The sequence below is a fragment of the Carcharodon carcharias genome, chromosome 13, assembly GCF_017639515.1.
Source record: "Carcharodon carcharias isolate sCarCar2 chromosome 13, sCarCar2.pri, whole genome shotgun sequence".
Taxonomy (NCBI): Eukaryota; Metazoa; Chordata; class Chondrichthyes; order Lamniformes; family Lamnidae; genus Carcharodon; species Carcharodon carcharias.
Window position 1 is genome coordinate 100,204,615 of NC_054479.1, and position 20,897 is coordinate 100,225,511.

Consider the following 20,897-nt stretch of genomic DNA (forward strand, 5'->3'; position numbering starts at 1 on the left):
CCAACCAGTCATATAAATACTATGGCTGCGAGAGCAGGTCAGAGGCTGGGATTTTTGCAGAGAGTAAGTAATCTCCTGACTCCCCAAAGCCTGTCCACCATCAACAAGGCAAAGGTCAGGAGTGTGATGGAATACACCCCACTTGCTTGGATGAGTGCAGCTCCAATAACACTCAAGAAGCTCAGTGCTATACAGAACAAAGCAGCCCACTTAATTGACATCCCATCCATTCCATTAAACATTTACACTCTCACAGCGGCAACAATGGGCAGAATTTTATCATCGAGGGTTTTAAAAATTGTAATAAAGCTGTTCTGAAAATTATGAACATGTCCCAACTCATGTGAGGGGACATGTAAGGGATTTTTCTTTTCTCTATTTCTAATATTTTTAAAAGTCGAAGCGATCTCCTTGAGGCTGCACTTAGCCTCAGGGAGACGAGTGCTCTTTTGTGCGCATGCGAGAAAGACAGCACAATCAATTTTAGGGATTCCCCCCACCCGCACAGGGAGTACATAGCGCTTCCCAGCGGACGTCACGCTGGGCGGGCCCACGACTGGGTCAGGCCCACCCGCCCAACAAATGGAAAATCTGCCCAATGTGTACTATATACAAGATGTACTGCAGCAACTCACCACCTGGAAAGACAAGGTCTGCAGGTGCATTGGAACACCACCACCACCTACAAGTTCCTTTTCCTGACTTGAACTATATCGCTGTTCCTTCACTGTCACTGGGTCAAAATCCTGGAACTCCCTCCCTAACAGCACTGTGGGTATATTCACACCACATGAGCTGCAGCAAGTCAAGAAGGTGGCTCACCACCATCTTCTCAAGAGCAATTAGGGATGGGCAATAAATGCTGGGCCTAGCAAGTGATGCCCACATCCTGTGAAGGAATAAAGAAAAGGAGTAGGGCCAATTTGGTTCCCAAAAAGGGGTTTACACATGGAGGCAGGGGGTATGGCTGAGGTACTAAATGAATACTTTGCATCTGTCTTTACCAAGGAAGAAGATGCTGCCCAAGTCATAGTGAAAGAGTAAATATTTGAGACATGGAATGGGCTAAAAATTGATAAAGGGGAATTATTAGATAGGCTGGCTGGACATTAAAGTTGATAAGTCATGAGGACCAGATCTGATGCATCCAAGGATACTGTCGGAAATAAGGATGGAAATAGCAGAGGCATTTGCCATAATCATCCAATCCACATTAGAAACAGGGACTGATACCAGTGGACTAGAGAACTGCAAAATGTTACACCATTGCTCAAGGAAGGGTGTAATGATGAGCCCAGTAACTGCAGGCCAGTCAGTTTAACATTGGTGGTGGGAAAGCTTTTAGAAATGATGATTTGCGTCAAAATTAACAGTCACTTAGACAAATGTGAGTTAGTTAAGGAAAGCCGGATTGGTTTTGTTATAGGAAAGTCATGTTTCATTAACTTGTTTGACTATGTTAACGAGGTAATAGAGAGGGCTGATGAGGGTAATGCTTTTGATATGGTGTATGTGGCCTTCCAAAAGGCATTTAATAAAGTGCTGCATAACAGACTTGTGAGCAAAGTTAGAGCCCATGGATTGAAAGGGACAGTAGCATCATGGATAGGAAACAGTAGTGGTAATGGTTGTTTTCCGGACTGAAAGAGAATATGTCTCCCAGGGCTCAATGTTAAGCCCACTACATTTCCTGATATATAATAATGACCTAGATTTGGGTGCAGAGGACACAATTTCAAAATTTATAGATACCATAAAACCTGGAAGCATTGTGAGGAGGATAGTGAAAGGCTTCAAGAGGACATAAGTTGGATTGGCGGACAAGTGGCAGATGAAATTTAATGCAGACAAAATGTGAAGTGATTCATTCTGGTAGGAAGAACAAGAAGAGACAATACAAAATAAAGGATATAATTCTACAGGGGTGCAGGAGCAGAGGGACCTATTAGACCAATCAGAGACGACTTGCCAACCAATCAGCATCCTTTTCTCATGCAGTATAAATTGTTGCTCCCTTTGAAATTTGGTATTCTTGCATCTGTCCTAATGAGTGCAAGACAAAAAGCTTCCACAGCGTGTCTCTTTTTTTCAGCAAGTTCTGTGCTATCAAAGTAGCCGGTTTAAGGTAGGTTACCATAGTGAGCCATATCTGTTATTTTGAATTTTTGTCGACAAAAATAAGAGCAGATGCAAATCATCATAATTAAAATAAAAGTCACTTTCTAGCTATAGATCTTTAAAGCATATGTACATACAGATCAAATCGGAGATTCTGGCGTTCTTCAAAGAAGTAATCGAGAAGGAATTTTCGTACAAAATCTGGGTTCAATGTATTGTCGATAGCTTCTGTTCTTCCGTACTGTAAAAAGAATATTTAATTTAAAGCACCACTTATCTTATACATTTGCTGACATATTCAGTAAGGCAAATGCATAACAAATTTGTCAGGAAGTGTAATCGGGATTTACATATCTATGCAGTGAATGAGGAACGCATACTGAAATTAAGTGCAAAAATTAGAAATTTTAAGCCATATTTTCCACTCTCCATTGTTAGTAGAAAGGTAGACAGAAGCATAAACTTGTGTAATAATGATAAATATTGCATACTAAACAATGCTCACAGTCCAATTTGGATTCATAGACATTAGTGAATATTATGTTAAACATCAATTATGAAAAACTCATGCATAATTACAAAAGGTGTGAAGGTTAATTGAAAATTGAATATTTAACTTCAGCTTAAGTCCATGGTGCATGAGCTTAACAGAGATTTCAAAGTATTATCTCAATAGTGACAGAAATGAATAAAATCGAGTACCGTTTCAGTTTTGTCCACTGAAAATTATGCCCATTTTGAGAAATGGTTATTTTCTCAAGTTTCTGCTCAAATCATTTGCATATCAGCCGAAGCAAAATATGCCATGGATTATGAGGGCAATCAGGCAGTACTTTATAATGCGATATTGTTTAAAACAAATTTGTTTTTAGAAATATAAATATTCCTCAATATAGTTAAGAGTGGTAAATTGGTGCCATTTCATTAATACAGCTAAAAGTGCTTAACACAAAAATTAGACGTTTTAAGCAAAGTGTGTAGCTCATCACCCGCAAGTAGCCCAATTTTAAAATATGGAGAATTCCTTTAAAAGAAATTATATAAAACCATTTACCAGTTATATTGGTCAGTCAGTCTCTTAGTATATTAAAAATATTATATTCAAAGGCTTTCACATTAGTGTCCTAGCACCTAAAAAATGTTTAAATTTTTAGCATCTTCTTGAATGTCTGCAAAAGGGTAAAATTAGAAAAAGCTCATCATGATTCAATATAGACTATGGCCAGTTTTGTGGACCAGGCTGTTTTCTAGCACAAAGTCTTTCAAACTAGTGCAAAAGGTTACAGAATTTTCAGTTGCGCTGAACGTAATTAGTGCTTAAAATTCCATGGTCTTTCGCACTGGATTTTAACAATTTGGAGTGAATTGCACAAAAAATATACACAACCAAGCAGAAATTCTAGATCAGAGAGTTTTGATAAGGTAAGTATGGAACAGCTACTTCCACTAATTGGACATCCAGTAAAAGAAAATGAAAGATTTGAATTCTATATCGTGCCTTTCATGATCTCAACACTTTACAGTGCGGTCAGTGTTGTAATGCGTACAGTAAGGTTCAAAAAACAGCATTGTGATAATCACCAGATCATCTGTTTCAACTGTCGACTGATGGATAGATTTTGGCCAGGAACAGGGGAGAATGACCCTGCTCTTCTTCGAATAGTTCCCTGAGTTCTTTTACATCTAGCTGACAGGACCCCTGTTTAACGTCTCATCCACAAGATGGACCTCCCTCAGAACTGCAAATGGAGTGTTAGCTTAAATTTTGTGCTCAAGTCTCTCAAGAACAGAACCTGACCTCATGACTTCTGACTGAGAGGCAAGGGTATTACTGAGCCACAGTTAACACCTATAACTAAAGGAAATAAAATTAAGATTGTTAAAAGAACAAAGGGGAAGTGAGGAGAAGTTTTCTCACACTTAGGATTATTAGGACTACCCTTTCACCTACTCACCACATTGGATCTTGGGCAAGCAGAGATGAGAAGCCACTGAGTGTCAGAGAGGACTTGTCTTCCAGGGAACAGAGCCACTGAGGCCATCAGGGAGCCTAGACACTGGAATATAGTGGGAAACCTGGCAAACCATGGAGTTAATTTCCCATATGTAAATGACCCCAAAGCTGTAAATATGTCTAGAATCAGTAGTACTTCACTGGGATAGGCAGAAATCTCACTCCAGTAAAGGACGGGGAAGGGAATGGCAAAAAGCCTCACCAGATTATAAATAACAATCAATCAGTCATCTTCTCTTAATGCTTGCTCTAGCTGCTACAAGCTAACCAAGAATTCCTCTCAAAGGTTTGACTTGTTTACTTTAATGTTTCTCGTAATCTCTTTGACATTCAATTTTATTCCAGTACTAATTTTTAAAATGCAGCATTTGTTATAAATGTCATTATTGCTTACATACCTCTCTCCACTCTTTGTTTCCAATTCCTTGCAAATACAAAACACAAACTGCAGAAAAACAATGCACAGATATGAAGATTAATTACAATTTATCACCACAGCATGACCTAAGTTACCTTTACAGCTGATACATATGATGTAAAAAGAAAACTACATGACAAATTGTTGCATACGTGTATTCCAGTACTCGATTTCTGGGAAAGCTGACATGGAATTTGGGATAAAAGCATCTACTTATTTTTATTTTTAATCATTTATTCATTGTTTAATCCTTTTTTTATCCCCCCTTTTCCTCACTTTTACTATCCCTTTTTCCCCAAGCACTGCCTCCCACCCACCACCTCCCCCCCACAACCCCGAATAGAGTCATCTGTCACTTGTTCCATGTTGTTCTTTCACAGAGGGCTGACCCTTGTCTGCTATTAACACATTCTGCTTTCTTACCTTTATGTCACCATCAGCACCTTCTTTAGCCCTTACCACTACCATTAACACTCCCTTTGTCTTTTTTGTCCATGACATCTTTGTCAATCTCTCCTTCACCCCCACCTATCGCTGGCCTTCTATCCAGCTTCATTTGCTCCACCCTCTTTAAACAGTGTAAATTTCATCACATTTCTACTTATATTTAGCTCTGAAGAAGAGTCATATGGGCTCGAAACGTTAACTCTGTTTCTCCCTCTACAGATGCTCTCACACCTGCTGAGTTTTTCCAGCACTTTCTGTTTTTATTATGAAATTAAGGAAGCTAGAGTAAGGTTAGCTTTGTTGTTTGTTTTATGACATTAGTTCTCCATAGGAATATTATATTTAAATCATGCCAATTTAGTGAATATACATGATGAGTCAGAATGAGTTGGAATAATTAGATTGCATACCAAAGAAACAGGTTAAGGCTTTAGTCATTGATGAAAAAAATCCCCTGAAGTACAAAATAATAATGTGTACACTTCACACAGAAGTTAGATGAGGAAAACAAAAATCTAGGCCCACAGCTGCTGATCTTGGGGGGCGGATTCGTACCCCAGAGGTATTCTAGATGTTTTGAGAGAGCCCCAGAAGTCCCCACGCAGTGGGCAAGATATTGCGAGCGGGGTGGGGGGGGGGTGGTCAGACAGAACTCATGACATCACCCACCCTGCATCATTTCAGTTTTCAGGTTGGCGGGGGCGCAGCGGAAACAGCTGCGCAGCCGCCGACCTGTCAACAGCCTATTGAGGCCATTTAAAAACTAACTGAAGTAATTAAAGGATCTGCCTGTCCAACCTTAAAGTTGGTGGGCAGGCCGGGAGCCCTGGCGGGCTTCAGAAAAAGCATCAAACCTCATCCACAGGCGGGATGTGGTTTCATTTAAGTTTTTTAAAAATTTAATAAAAGTTTAATTAAAAGTGATGGACATGTCCCAACTCATGTGACAGTGTCACATGAGGGGACATGTCAGGGAAATTTAATTTTTCTATATTTCACATTTTTGAATGTGGAGCCGATCTCCCTGAGGCCTCCCTTAGCTACAGGGAAATGAGTGCTCTCTTTTGCACGCACACGCGAAAGAGCGCACTCTCGGCTTAGGGAATCACCCCCCCACCCGCATAGGGAGCGCACAGTGCTTCCTGGCGGATGTCACGATGGGCGAGCCTTAATTGGCCTGCCTACATAAAATGGCGGCGTGCCCCCGATCAGAGACACACCCGCACGCACCCGCACGCACCCACACACACCCGCTCCTGAACTTCCCCCCTAACAGGGGGAAAATTCTTCCCAATGACTGCACAGGAATTGCCCGGGAAGTTCAAACTTCCGATGAGCTATTACCCTGCACTGGGAAGCATCCAATGCTCTGATTTAAATCAGAGACTTCAGACAGTTCAGGTTGTCTTAGCAGAATAGTTACCCTGGAAAAGTTGGAAGAATTAAGAGCATAAATAAATAATGTTTTCCTATTCTCTACAGTTAAAAGTAAATATGTTCTAAGTAAGAACTACAATTACAGAAATAAATAAATATTAGTATATTGCTGAAAAGAGAAACATCTTGTCGAAGCTTTTCATCTTGCACTCATCAAATTTCAAACAATAATAACAACTTACACCACAGGAGAAAATGGTGCTGATTGGCTAGCAAGTCAACTTTGATTGGCCTGGGTATTGCCATGGAGAAAGCAGCAGGAAACTATAGGCTCCTCAAGTTCCCAGGTAATTCAAAAAAGGTGCAAGACTTGAACATGTTCCTTTCGTTTACAGTGAACAGGTCCCAGTGTATGAATGTTTGTCACTTCTAGCAAACGTAAATGAGCTAGATTGCGAGCTCAGCTGATTATCTTAAATTGTTTGTTAGTGTAGCTAATTGTTGTTTGTGTAGATAGTCTTTATAAAAACAAATCAATGGTCCCCTTTCTGACCCTACCATTTGTGCTACTTCCCCTCCCTCCCCCAACCCTCCTACTTGTCACTTTCTTGTCCTGAAATCTCCAGTCACCACCCCATTCTGTCTCTCCTGCTTGCTGCCCCTCTTGCTTGCCAATTCCCTCCCCCTACTCTCCTGCTCGCCATCTCCCCCAACCCTACGCTCACCGTTTTCCTCCCCCGCCCCTCATGCTCACTGCTTCCTGCCTCAACTCCCCACTCGCCATTTCATTAGCCTGACCATCCTGCTCTCCAACCGTCCTGTTTGCTGCTTCCCGCCTTAACCCTTCCACTCGCTGCCTCCCGCAAATCTTGCACATGCCACTCCTCCTGCTTGCCGCTCCCCCTCCCCCCTCAAGCCCTCACGGTGAGTGAAGGCCCAGGAGAGGGACAGCATGAGGGAGGGAGTGAGCAAGAGGGGCTGTAAGTGGGAGGGTGGGAGCAGGTCAGATGGCAGTGTCTGCATGACGCGCATGGCTCTTGTGTCTGGGCTACTCGTCAGACATTTTCTATCTCCTAAATGAGCTAAATACAGGACTCCATGGGCTGAGCGCAAAAATTTCAATGTCCAGGAGAAAATTGAGGCCATTATTAAAAAGCTGAAATTTTGGGCTTGCTGTGTGGAGGGAAAAAACACAAATATTTCCAAGCTTGTATGAATTCCTGACGACTAACAAGAGAAACTTGTGGGACAGTATTAAAGGTGACATCAAACAACATATCACTGAACTGACACAGCAGTTAAATGATTACCTCCCATTTGACGGACAATACAAAGAGCTGGGTTCAGAATGCCCTTGCTCAAATTTTCCTGCAATTCCCATGTCACAAGAAGAAGTAAAAGAGCGAGAAATCCTCCTTGACAAAGCAACCAATAGCACGCTCAAGATCGAGTTCCAACAAAAGCAATTCACAGATTTTTGGGTCCAAACCCAAGCAGGGTATCCTCAGCTGTCAGACATAGCTGGCAAGGCTTTGGTGCCGTTCGCCACACCGTACCTTTGTGAAAGAGGGTTTGCCGCACTCACTGGGATTAAATCAAAGTACCATCACCGTATGGGTGTTGAAAACAGTTTGAGATTGAAATTGTCACCCATTTCTCCCAAATTCATGCACTTGTGCTCCAACAAATCTCACTCACCTCATTAATGCTAAATAAAAATTATTATTGTAAACATATGTTTATTTGTAATATGTAATTATTATGATTTACAAAACTTGTGGTCATTAGACAGGGAGTTAAAAAAGAAACTGCCTGTGGCATAAGCAAGAAGTTGGTCAATCTGAACAAGGGTAGGCAACCAAAAAACTTGGGGAACCATTGGCCTGGAACAACCAGAGCTGAATTCTCATGGATTTAGAAGATTGAGGGGGAGTTGAGGCTTTAAAGGAATGGTCAAGATAAAGACAAAATAAAATAGATTTTTGCATTGGTAGAATAATCAAAGATAAGAGGCTCTGAGCTGAAAATAAGCTTTGAATACATTAAACTGGAGATTAAAATGATCTTTTTCACACCAACTTATTAGAATGCTTTGCCATAATTGGTAATCAATGCTAAATCATTTACAACAGTCAGATATATACTGACTCAATATTTAAAGAATAATATAAAAGTGCATGATTAGAAAGCAGGAAAATAACATTGTTTAAAATCAGTTACCAAGAGAGGCTAATTTGAGCACAAACAAAAGTGGTCTTGTCCCCTAGTCTGAATATTGCAGATGATCATGTCTGAAGTTACATAGTTCTACAAATATACTACATAATATGTGGCATCTAACTTTAAGTTGAATGTAATGGAATTGATTTATTTGTTACTGGGAAGTCATACGAACATATGAATTAGGAGCAGGAGTGGGCCACTAGGTCCCTCAAGCCAGCTCTGCATTCAATAAGATCAAGTCAAGTGCTTTTAATGGTATCCTTGGGCTGTGTTATATACTGTCCTAAGGGGGCTCTCAAAAGTACATAATGAATTACTGAAAATGCAGTTTTATCAAGACTATGAAATTACTTTTTTGATTATGTAAAAAGATACATTCCACTCAGGATAAATTGGAACATGTCGGCCCAGAGCTTGCTGGGGGAGAAAATGGCATGCAAACAATGCACTCTATTATTAAAGTGCAAATCAGCCAGCAAACTGAAGGGAGAGATACATTGTGATTTGCAAATCAGTCTGATTCGCTCTCCCTATTCATCCCTCTGTTTATTTCTCAATACTTAAATCTCACTGGTTAAGGAAATACCCTGTTTGTCCCACTGTTCACCAAGGTCGCAGCTGTCCTGTTACCCTTGCCATGCTGTTATCAGCTCTCAATTCCCAAACTTTGTGAGCAAAAAAAAATTAAAACTGAAATGTGCATGCATATGTCTAACAGGGCACTCATCAAGATGCCCCATGCCTGGGGCATTAATTTGGTCAGGAGAAGGCATCTGGTGCAATTATTCCAACTTTCCAGACCTCCCTCACCATGGCCCAGATTTTCGTTACGTTGGAGAGAAGGTAAGACAGAGAGGCTCTCTGTTGTGGCAAAAACCTCGGATATGGCCATGAATCCTAAGTCCAGCCCCCGAACACGACATTTCCTATTTTTGCAGGGGTAGGGCTGGAGTTGGACCACGGTTTGTGCATTCACGGTTTATGGAGGCAGCTGGCCCTTTAAATCACCAGCTGCCTCCACTGAAGTGGGCTTTTGGTAAGCCAGGAGTTTGAAACCTGAAGTGTGCAGATTAGAACAGGTAAGAGGAGGTTTGAACTTGGTGCATTTGGTTGGATACCCCTTTCGATATGGTCCCAGGGCACCTTTGGGATAGATAAGGCACACTTTTGGATTATTAAAAGTAAACATGATTGTGCATAAACTCATTGGAACTGTCAAAGCTGTCAGGGAAATGTCAAAGCCACCAGGTTGGCATGGAGGAGGTAAGGGAAAAGAGTGGTGGGTGGGCAGCATGGGTTGGCATGAGTTGGCACTAGGTTGGCATAGGGATGATAACAGGCCATGAGGATGTGAGGGCATGGGGGTATGAGGGGCCATGGGTGGAGACCATGATGTGGCATAGGTTGGCATGCTTGGGCATGAGTGTTTGGAAACTGAGGGGGGTTGTGTGTGGGGTGAGGGCAAGAGGACTGTTTTTTGTTTTAATCTTTTTAAAATAATTTAAATAAAGTGGCAGAGTACAGGGGCAGGGCTTCCACTCAGCCCGCCTCCACACTCGGCAGCCTCTACACTCATTCCAGGGCAGTGGGCTCAGCTTCCCCGCCCCTCCAGAACAAAAATCCAAACTGCGGGCTGCCAGTTTTAAAGGGCGGGGTCATAGAACTGGGAATTCTCATGTCTCTGCGCAGCTGACCCAGGAGTGAAAACCTGGGCCCTTGTTTCGAAAACAAATACGCAATTCCTCAACCTTATCTACCAATTCAAGAAAATAAATAAACTCATCAAACATAACCTATTCCCCAAAAACTACAATCAGATCCTGTACTTCCAGGTGATTCCTTATGTTATCCCTCATCAAAATCTCAAACAAAAGTGTGTTCTTCCAATTACTGTCAAATTCTGTTGAGTTAACGCCTTTAATCATAGAATAGAGGATGTCAAGTACAGCAAAGTGCCACCAGCTTCTGAATTCTTAGCGAGGGTTTTCCTGGCACTCTCCACACAAATTTGGCGCCTCTAACGTATTCTCGCATGCCGGAAGCTGTGATTAAGCAGGACAGAAAATCATCTTCAATCTGAGTCCTGCAAATGTGATACTTTTAAAAGGTTTCAACTGACTTTTCTTATTCCACAAAAACCAAGATGACTGAAAGTATACCAATTAAGATATTGTTTAATAGATAAATGCTACAGAATCTATATACATAAGGAAACTCTAGAATGTGGAAAGCTACAGCTACTAATAACAACTATTAGAGGATAAAGGAGATCATTTTTCAGACTGTGTTTATGGCATTTGATGGAGGTGCAATTCAGCAGTAAAGTACAGCATGCTGTAATTGCAATGCTTCCAATTTGCCCCTCATTAGAGACCCTATTACTGATCCTCCAATTCATGCTCCTGTAGAGACTTTGTACCAGGAACACTTGGAAAATTTATCTTTAGGCACAGGTCAAGTGTCAGCATATTGTGAAAGAAAGTGAAATAAACCTCACAATAAACCTAAATTAAATTGAACTGTTACATTAATTTTCACCCCATACAACAAATAGAGTGCCTGACATTTCTTGTTTAGCAAAATGTGATTGCAGTTTTCAAAATTAATGACATTTAGTCGGAGTCACATCATTGTACATAGGCATCATCCCAACTTTAACCTGGCAGTGTCAGTGCTCAAGTTTGGCATTCATTTTCTTCACATTCAGTGTAAATCTAGATCTAAGTTAACCCAATCTGCATTTCCAGGCTGCTGAATATCCCAGCTAATTTCTGAATGCCTCCTCGCATGGTTCCTGTGCTCAGCAGGATGGTGGAGTCATTGCAGATGCTGTGAATCAGCCTGAGACATGAGCAACTCAACAGCCTGTGCCACAACCAGCTTTGCCAACAAAGACTTGACTTGACATTCACGGAGAGTTCCTCTCACCAAATGTCTCAGCAGGCAGCTTCGGGATAAAGGTCCTTTAGAAGGGCAGGACCTGACAGTGCAACATGGTAAAGGGGAAAAACAAGGGAGTTTAAAAGGAAATCACTACAAAGAAGAAAAATTAAGACTAAACAGAGAAAATAAAAGCAAAAGGGGAATGTGCTTACCCTAATGGTTAAGGGAAGAAGGAGAAAGGTTTTGTTGAGGAGGCCTGATAACTAAGTTCGAAACAACATTGATTCAAATTGTAGATTTATGTACCTAGAAAGGAGAGTTTGTGTTCCAATAAAAATATGGTGTACTTTATAAACATATAAATGCATCAGAAAGATGCATCTGTTGGTATAACGAATCACCTGAGGTTTGCTTTCTGTAGACTGTTTACACAGGACAGAATCAGATATAGCAGATCCAAGAAATATATGAAAACTGCTAATAAAATATCTAAAGGAAAGGAAAGAAATATAACTCATTGAGGCAAATAAATGTGAAGGGATTATCGAGAGAGGAGGTAATAATAAATTCAGTTAGCACTGATCAAATGACAAACCAGGACTGGACAATGAGGATGAGTAACTGGAGACCAAGGTGAGGACTGGTACACACAGGTACGAGGCCACCAAGAAAAGGGTACGTGCTGAAATAAACCAAGAAAATGGAAATATTGGATGGATTAAGGTTTGAAAAAGAAATAGGAGGTGGCAAGAAAGTCTGCAAAGCTACCCAGGGCAGGGCATTACAATAACGAACAGATGTCTGCAATGCCAAAAAAAAAGGCAGCAAAGAGGCAGCAGGAATGAAAATAAAAAGGAAAAGAAATAGGGAGACTTTAGTCACAGGAGACATTGTTCAGAAAGGTGGATAGCGATGTGTGTTGTATAGGTTGATGAGTTGTTTACCTGAAGCAGGAGCAGTGCACGTTGATGAAAGTATAAGAGGCTTTTGAAAAGGAATGGTAAAATAAATGAGCGATGGGTGTAGGGGTAAACAACATAAGGAAAAATAATATGATGGCCTTAAAAAATGTGTATGTGAGGAATTCCTCAAAAATAGAAGATACAAAGTACTATTCTTTTGTTTACTTCTAATACTTGGTAACAATTGCCAAATACTGTGGATTTGGAAAACCTGAAATAAAAACAGAAAATGCTGGAGAAACTGATCGAGCAGCATCCATAGAGAGAGAAACAAAGTTGACGTTTCAGGTTGATGACCTTTCATCAGAACTGGGAAAAGTTAGAAATGTATTAGATTTCAAGCAAGTGAAAGGGGGACGGTGGGAAAAATAATCAAAGGGAAGGTCTGTTTTAGGGTGGAGGATAGGAGAGATTAAATGACTAAAGGGCTGATGGTACAAGGCCAAAGGGAGTGGGAATGGGGCAAATGAAGCACAAAAATGTGTATACAGGAGGTACAGATGACAGAATGATGAATAGCTGCCATCCAAAAAGCAAAAACAAAAGAGGAGTGAATTAAAACCGAAACAAAATGGGGACAGAGTAAATAAACCAGGAATTATGAGACTTATGAAGAACACTAAGGTAGTTTATTTTTAATTCATTCACAACATGTGGGCTTCGTTGGCTGAGCCAGCATTTATTGTCCATCCCTAGCTGCCCTTGAGAAGGTGGTGGTGAGCTGCCTTCTTGAACTGCTGCAGTCCATGGGCTGTAGATACACCCACAGTGCTGTTAGGAAGGGAGTTCCAGGATTTTGACCCAGTGACAGTGAAAGAACAGCAATATATTTCCAAGTCAGGATGGTGAGTGACTTGGAGGGGAACTTCCAGGTGATGGTGTTCTCATCTATCTGCTGCCCTTGTCCTTCTAGATGGTAGTGGTTGTGGATTTGGAAGGGGCTGTCTAAGGAGCCTTGGTAAATTCCTGCAGTGCATCTTGTAGTTGGTACACACTGCTGCTACTGCTGCATTGGTGGTGGAGGGAGTGAATGTTCGTGAATGTGGTGCCAATCAAGCAGGCTGCTTTGTCCTGGCTGGTGTCAAGCTTCTTGAGTGTTGTGGGAGCTGCACTCATCCAGGCAAGAGGGGAGTATTCCATCACACTCCTGACTTGTGCTTTGTAGATGGTGGACAGGCTTTGGGGAGTCAAGAGGTAAGTTAATCACCACAGGATTCCTAGCCTCTGACCTTCTCTTGTAGCCACAGTACTTATATGGCTTGTCCAGTTCAGTTTCTGGTCAATGGTAACTCTCCAGGGTGTTGATAGTGGGGGATTCAGGATGATAATGCCATTGAACATCAAGGGGTGATGGTTAGATTCTCTCTTGTTGGAGACAGTTATTGCCTGGCACTTGTGTGGTGCAAATGTTACTTACCACTTGTCAGCTCAAGTCCAGGTGTTGCTGTATTTGGACATGGACTGCTTCATTATCTGAGGAGTCGTGAATATTGCTGAACATTGTGCAATAATCAGCAAACATCCCCACTTCTGAACTTATGATGAAGGAAGGTCATTGATGAAGCAGTTGAAGTGGGTTGGGCCGAGGACACGACCCTGAGGAATGCCTGCAGTAATGTCCTGGAGGTGAGATGACTGACCTCCAACAACCACAACCATCTTCCTTTATGCTAGGTATGACTCCAACCAGCGGAGAGTTTTCATCCTGATTCCCATTGGCTCCAGTTTTGCAATGGGCTCCTTAATGCCACACACGGTCAAATGCTGCCTTGATGTCAAAGGCAGTCACTCTCACATCACCTTGGGAGTTCAGTTCCTTTGTCCATGTTTGAACCAAGGCTGCAATGAGATCAGGAACTGAGTGGCCCTGGCGGAACCCAAACTGTGCGTCAGTGAAAGGCAATTGCTAAGCGAGTGCCACTTGATAACAGTGTTGATGACCCCTTCTATTACTTTACTGATGATTGAGAGAAGACTGATAGGGCAGAAATTGGCCAGGTTGGATTTGTCCTGCTTTGTGTGTACAGGGCAATTTTCCACATTATCAGGTAGATGCCAGTGTTGTAGCTGTATCGGAACAGCTTGGCTAGTGGTGTGGCAAGTTTTGGAGCACAAGTCTTCAGTACTATTGCTGAAATATTGTAAAGGCCCATAGCCTTTGCAGTATCCAGTGCCTTCAGCAGTGTCTTGATATCACATGGAGTGAATCGAATTGGCTGAAGACTGGCATCTGTGATGCTGGGGACCTCCAGAGGAGGCTGAGATGGATCATCCACTCGGCACTTCTAGCTGAAGATTGTAGCAAATGCTACAGCCTTGTCTTTGGTACTGATGGTCTGGGTCCCCCATCATTGAGGATGGGGATACTTGTGAAGCCTCGTCCTCTAGTGGGTTATTTAAATTGTCCACCACCACTCATGACTGGATGTGGCAGCACTGCAGAGATTAGATCTGACCCATTGATTGTGGAACCACTTAACTCTGTCTATCACTTGCTGCTAATGCTGTTTGGCACACAAGTAGTCCTGTGTTGTCACTTCACCAGGTTGACACCTCATTTTAAGTATGCCTGATACTGCTCCTGGCATGCCCTCCTGCACTCTTCATTGAACCAGGGTTGACGGTAATGGTAGAATAGGGGATATGCCAGGCCATATTCAAGTACAATTCTGCTGCTGCTGATGGCTCACAGCACCTCATTGATGCCCAGCTTTGAGTTGCTAGATCTGTTGGAAATCTATCCCATTTATCACAGTGGTAATGCCACACAACACGATGGAGGGTATCCTCAATGTGAAGGTGGGACTTCATCTCCACAGCGACTGTGCGGTGGTCACTCCTACTGATACTGTCATGGACAGATGCATCTGCGGCAGGCAGGTTGGTGAGGATGAGGTCAAGTTTGTTTTTCCCTCTTGTTGGTTCCCTCACCACTAACCGAAGACCCAGTCTAGCAGAACTTGGCCAGCTCGGTCAGTAGTGGTGCTACCAAGCCACTCTTGGTGATGGACATTGAAGTCCCCCACCCAGAGTACATTCTATGACCTTGCCACCCTCAGCGCTTCCTCCAAGTTGTGTTCAACATGGAGAAGCTGGGTCTGTCTGGGTGGGTGGTGTCTGGTACGTTGTCTGTAAGATATGATTCCGTGAGGATGACTATGTCAAACTGTTGCTTGACTAGTCTATGAGGCAGCTCTCCCAATTTTGGCAGTAGCCCCCAGATGTTAGTGAGTAGGACTTTGCAGGGTCAAACTGAGTTTTCCGTTGTCATTTCAGGTGCCTAGGCTGATGTCTGGTTTCATTTCTTTTTGGGACTTCGATGCTTTATAACAGTCAACCACATTATAAGAGTCTGGATTCACATGTAGTGCCAGGTAAGGACGGCAGATTTCCTTTCTTAAAGGACATTAGTGAACCAGATGGGTTTTCCAATGGTTGTCATTCGAATTCTAACTCTAGGTTTTTATTGAATTCAAATTCTGTGACGGGATTTGAAGCCAGGTCTCCAGAGCATTACCTTGGGACTCTAGATTACTAGCCCAGCGACAATACCACTACACCATCGCTTCCCCTATCAAGGATCATTTCAATTAGAGAGGTGGAGGAGACGAAAGGGAGAAAATCAGATCCAAAATGAGATTGAAACCATTTCATCACAAGGTTCAAAGCTTGAATATTTTGACACTGTCCCCACCTGAAACACATCAGGTTCAGGTTTCTAGGGGAGGGTCTTGTTAATTGGATTTCCTGACTGTGGCATCAAGCTACAGAGAAATTAACCCCTGGTAGGTTGCTATAGAAACAGAAACTGTGTGGGAGATCGGATTTTGGCCTATAGTCAGAACAGACTCAGGGGCTCTTGGTAAAGCTGTTTGAGAGAGCCAGCTGAAAAGACTAAAATCCAAAATGTTGTGTGAGTAGGCGTGCTGAAGAGCTGGGTGATTTTTAAACAGAGCCGACCATACTGCATACCAGAGTGTTATTGAGTGGTCAGATGAAGGTGACTCTGGGAAAGTTACGCGATCAAGACTGTCATGATCTGAGTGAAAGAGGTCCTGCAGAAGTGCTCCTGGTTGGTGATAATCGTATCTGTGGAAATTGGTTGGAGTAAAGTGGTTGTTGGAGGCTACTTGGTGACCAGATCCTGCATGACAAAGAATGGTCAGACTGAATCAGCGGAAGATAGAGTGGGGAAGGGCTTTAGGACTGTTTGTTGTGCCATATATGTGCAAAGCGTGCTTCCTGATAAATCTGTATGTTGTGTCACCTATTTAAGGTGTAATTTATAGTTTCTACTGAATACAGTTTGCCAGTTAGTTCATGTTTTATCTGTTGATTTTAGTTTGATTGTTACAGTAAAAGTTTTAGGAAGTGAAATCTTGTCTATCGGTTTCTTCCTTTAGGAAGTTTAGCTTTTTCACATTATTGGTCCCCATAGGGATCATAACAATCAGCAAATATGAACAAACGAACACAGTTACTCAGGGCAATGTATCAAAGCCAAGTACCAGTGATAGGACAAAGGGTGAGGGAAATGTACAAGATACAAGATATGACCAGTTAACCTTTTTCTGGTGGTGTTGGTTCAGGGAGGAATATTGATCAATTCAATATACCACCCTGCTATAAATAACACACAGGATGTTTAACATCTGCCTGTGTTGCTACCTCAGCTTAATATCTCATTCAAAGAATGGAATCTCCAAAAATGCAGCACCTCCTCAGGACAGCTTGAGTGTAAGAACATAAGAAATAAGAGCAGGAGTAGACCTTAAGATCATTCAAGCCTGCTCCACCATTCAATACGATCATGGAAGAATTCTACATCAATTGTACTTTCTCAACCTATCCCCATACCCCTCGATTCTTTCAGTGCCCAAAGATCTATTGATCAGTCCTGAATATATTCATCAAGTTCTAAGGATTCACCACTCTCAGTGAAGAAATTTCTCTTCCTCACAGTTCTAAATGATGAACCCCTTATTCTGAGACAATGACCCCAGCTCTAAACATTTCAACTGTAGAAACAGTCTCCCAGTGTCTACCCTATCAAGCGCCTTAAGAATTTTAATGTTTCAATAAGATCACCTCTCATTTTACAAAGCTCAAGAGAATATAGGCCCAGTCTACTCAATCCCTCCTCATAGGACAGCCCTCTAAAATGTGAACTGAAGTCCTGAAGTATGGTTTGATGTCACAACCCCTTAACTCTGCTGCAAATATTTTGCTAACCAAGCTAAGCTGACAGCAAGAATACACTCCAAAATTCTGGAATATGGTCCAATTGAATGTTAAGAATTCAAATTTCTGTCACTGAAACTTCCCTAGAAAATAAATCTTGTGGCCTCCATGTTTGCCTGGTCCTTCAAATCAGCAAACTACATTTCTCTGATAAAAATACCACAGATCCTGGCGAACAGATAACTTACAAAAAGAATGCAGAGTTACAAAAAACAGGGCATGAAAAGAAACTTGTAAGGGATTTCAAAGTCAACGCAAAATAATTCATGATTATATTAGGGAAAAAAAGAATGGTCAGGTGCAATACGGGCCCCTTAAAAATTGATAACAGTGATATTATCGCTAAAAATAAGAAAGTGGCAGACATGTTGAACAATTACTTTGCATCAATATTTACAGTAAAGGGATAGGTCAAAATGTCAGACATCCCAAGGAAGCTAATACTGAATCATGGTCAGGACTTGCCCAAATTAATGTAAGCAGAATAACAGTAATAAAGAAAATAAGGGCACAAAAGAGTGACAAATCTCCAGGACCAGGTGGTTTCCATCCCAAGGTTTTCATTGCATTATAGATGGCCTACCTTTAATCTTTCAAACTTCTCTTGATTCTGGAATAGTTCCTTTAGATTGGAAAATTGTGCTTCTCATTTCATTATTTAAGGAAAGAGAGGGAAGCCACGGAATTATAAACAAGTTAGCCGATAACTGATAAATGGCTAGAGTCTATCTTTAAGAACAGAATGATTGAACATGTTAAAGTTTTTAGCTGATCAAAGAGAGCCAATATGGATTTGTAACAGGTAGGTCAAGCCTGACAAATCTGAATGAATTTTTCTGAAGAGGTGACTAAAATAGTAGGCAGCAGAATGCCTATGGGTGTTTTTTATATGGACTTTGGAAGGCATTTGATAAATTTCCTCATAAGAAACCATTAGCTAAAGTTGAAGCTCTTAAAAATAAAGGTAAATTATTGACCTGGTTAGGAAATTGGCTGAATGGCAGGAGACAGAGGATGGAATTGTCCCAGATTTGTGCAAAGTGCGGCAGCGGGCGGGAGCCGCAATGGCGGCTTTTCGTGCCATATCATCCCAATCCCACATCATCAATTATGCAGCCACAGGAAACAGGCTGTCACACTGGCAGTCAGCCTCCGATTTGCCCATCATGCCTTTACCTCGCCGCTTCCTCACACAGGGTGCCATATTTAAACTGCAGCTGCACAGACACCTCTCAACGCTTGCAGCCCAGGAGGGCACAGGTGAAGAGATGACCCCAACACCAAGAAAAGTGCAGACGCCCTATTGAGTGACGCATCCCTGGGGCGCCTTCTGGACACAGTGGAGGCCTGCCATGATGCCCACTACTCCACTCTGGCCACAGGAGGCCCATCAGTCTCACCACTCCAGCTTGAGAAGCAGTGGCAGAGGTGGTCAGTGCCAACACCACACAGAAGAGGATGGCCATCCAGTGCAGAAAACGGATGAATGATCTCATCTGTGCCACCAGAGTTAGCAACCATCTTATCACTCTAAACTCCCATACTGACAAGGCCATCACACATTCACTGGCACCTCACTCACAGCCAGCTCAAGGGACATCACCACCCATTCTCACACACACCCTCACATATCCATCTGGCCTCATCTCCTCTGCAGAATGCCTCCTTGGCCCTCACCATCTTGAGGCCAATTGCACAGATCAATATGTGCCCCCAAACACATCCTGGGATACCCCCACTCCCCAGCCCAGCCCTCGCCCTGCAGCCTCTTCCTTTGCCTGAGACCACTTCTTCCCCTTCCCCAAGCAAGCCCTGGACCTGCAGCAGTTGAAAAGCCACTCCCGCCTCACTGCTGGACTAGTAGATAGAGATCTGCCCATGAGCCCCCCTAAAAGTGATGTGGTGCTGCCTGTGAAGCCTGGCGCTGATGATTGCGAGTGCTACCTGAAGCAAGGTCGTCAAATAAACCTCGAAGTCCTGAGCGAAGTGCAGCTCCCCAAGTGCACATTGCTTGTGTACAGTTGTGAAACACGTCGGCGTGCAATCCCACCAACATGCCAGGATGAGCCAGAATGGGGGGTTGATTCCAGCAAGCAGGGCTTATAATTAGGTGAAAGTGTATTAAAATGACGTCCCCAACGTATGGCGGTGGGACACAGGGACCGCCATTGACGGGCAGAGCAGACGATCGCAAACTGGTTTCACGACAGCGTAAAACTGATTTCTGATCTTCTCACCATGTTGTCTGTTCATGCCCGCCATGACGCCCAACGCCAACAGGGGGTGGAAAATTCCAGCCAGAGACTAGGGATAATGGGCAGATACTCCAATCAGCAGGATATGACTGATAGTGTCCCTCAAGGATCTGTGTTGGGGCCTCAGCTATTCACGTTATTTATTAGTAGCTTAGATGATGGGATAGAAAGCCACCCATCTAAATTTGCCAATGACACATAGATAGGCAACATTGTTAGAAACAGCGGAGGTTCAAAGAGATTTGGGGTCTATGTATACAGATCATTAAAATGTTATGAATAGGTACAAAAAAATAATCAAAAGGTTAATCAGATGCTGCCCTTTATTTCTGGAAGACGAGAATACAGGGAGCTAGAAACCGCGCTTCAGCTATATAAAGCCCTGATTAGACCACATTTGGAATATTGTGAGCAGTTCCAAGCACCACACCTTAGGAAGGTAGTATTGGCCTTGGAGGGAGTGCAGAGTCGACTTACCAGAGTGAAAGATTGATAGATTTTTGTTAACCAGAGGCGTTAGGGATATGGGGCAAAGATCAGATATGTGAAGTTAGGTCTCACATCAACCACAATCTCGCTGAATGGTGAACATGCTCAAGGGGCTAAATGGCCTACTTCTGTTCCTATGTTCCCTGCATCACAAATGATGAAGTGATGGAGATGGTTTCAGATTAAGCTTGTAACATAACTGACTTCATAATATTCCCCTAAATTCATTTTTCTTTAAAAATAATTTTTCCAATAGCAATACTCACTTCATAAAAGGGGACCATAAACTTATGTACTAATACAATGCGCTTCATAAAATACATAATACCTTCTGCATCCTACAAGGAGCATTTTAAAACTTCTCTCAATAACATCTCAGTTGAACTGTCCCAATGAATAGCTAGCTCACAACTGCCTGAAAACATTTTGTTAAACAAGCATTAGGTAGGCTGTTCCCCAGAGGACACCAT

The 20,897-nt window shown here is 42.3% G+C and overlaps 1 protein-coding gene across 4 annotated transcripts in view; it reads right to left on the bottom strand.

Annotated features, from left to right (window-relative positions):
* Positions 1–20,897, bottom strand: part of LOC121285733 (copine-8) — a 755,949-nt gene that overhangs the window by 658,816 nt on the left and 76,236 nt on the right. For all 4 annotated transcript variants that reach the window (XR_005944761.1, XM_041202466.1, XM_041202465.1 and 1 more), the window contains exons 3-4: positions 4,531–4,577; positions 2,256–2,359 (exon numbers count right to left, since the gene is read on the bottom strand). Coding sequence is in view for 3 of the 4 variants with exons in the window: in XM_041202466.1 (XP_041058400.1) it covers positions 2,256–2,359; positions 4,531–4,577 (151 nt within the window). In the remaining variant the exon portion in view is untranslated. The remainder of the gene's footprint in view (positions 1–2,255; positions 2,360–4,530; positions 4,578–20,897) is intronic.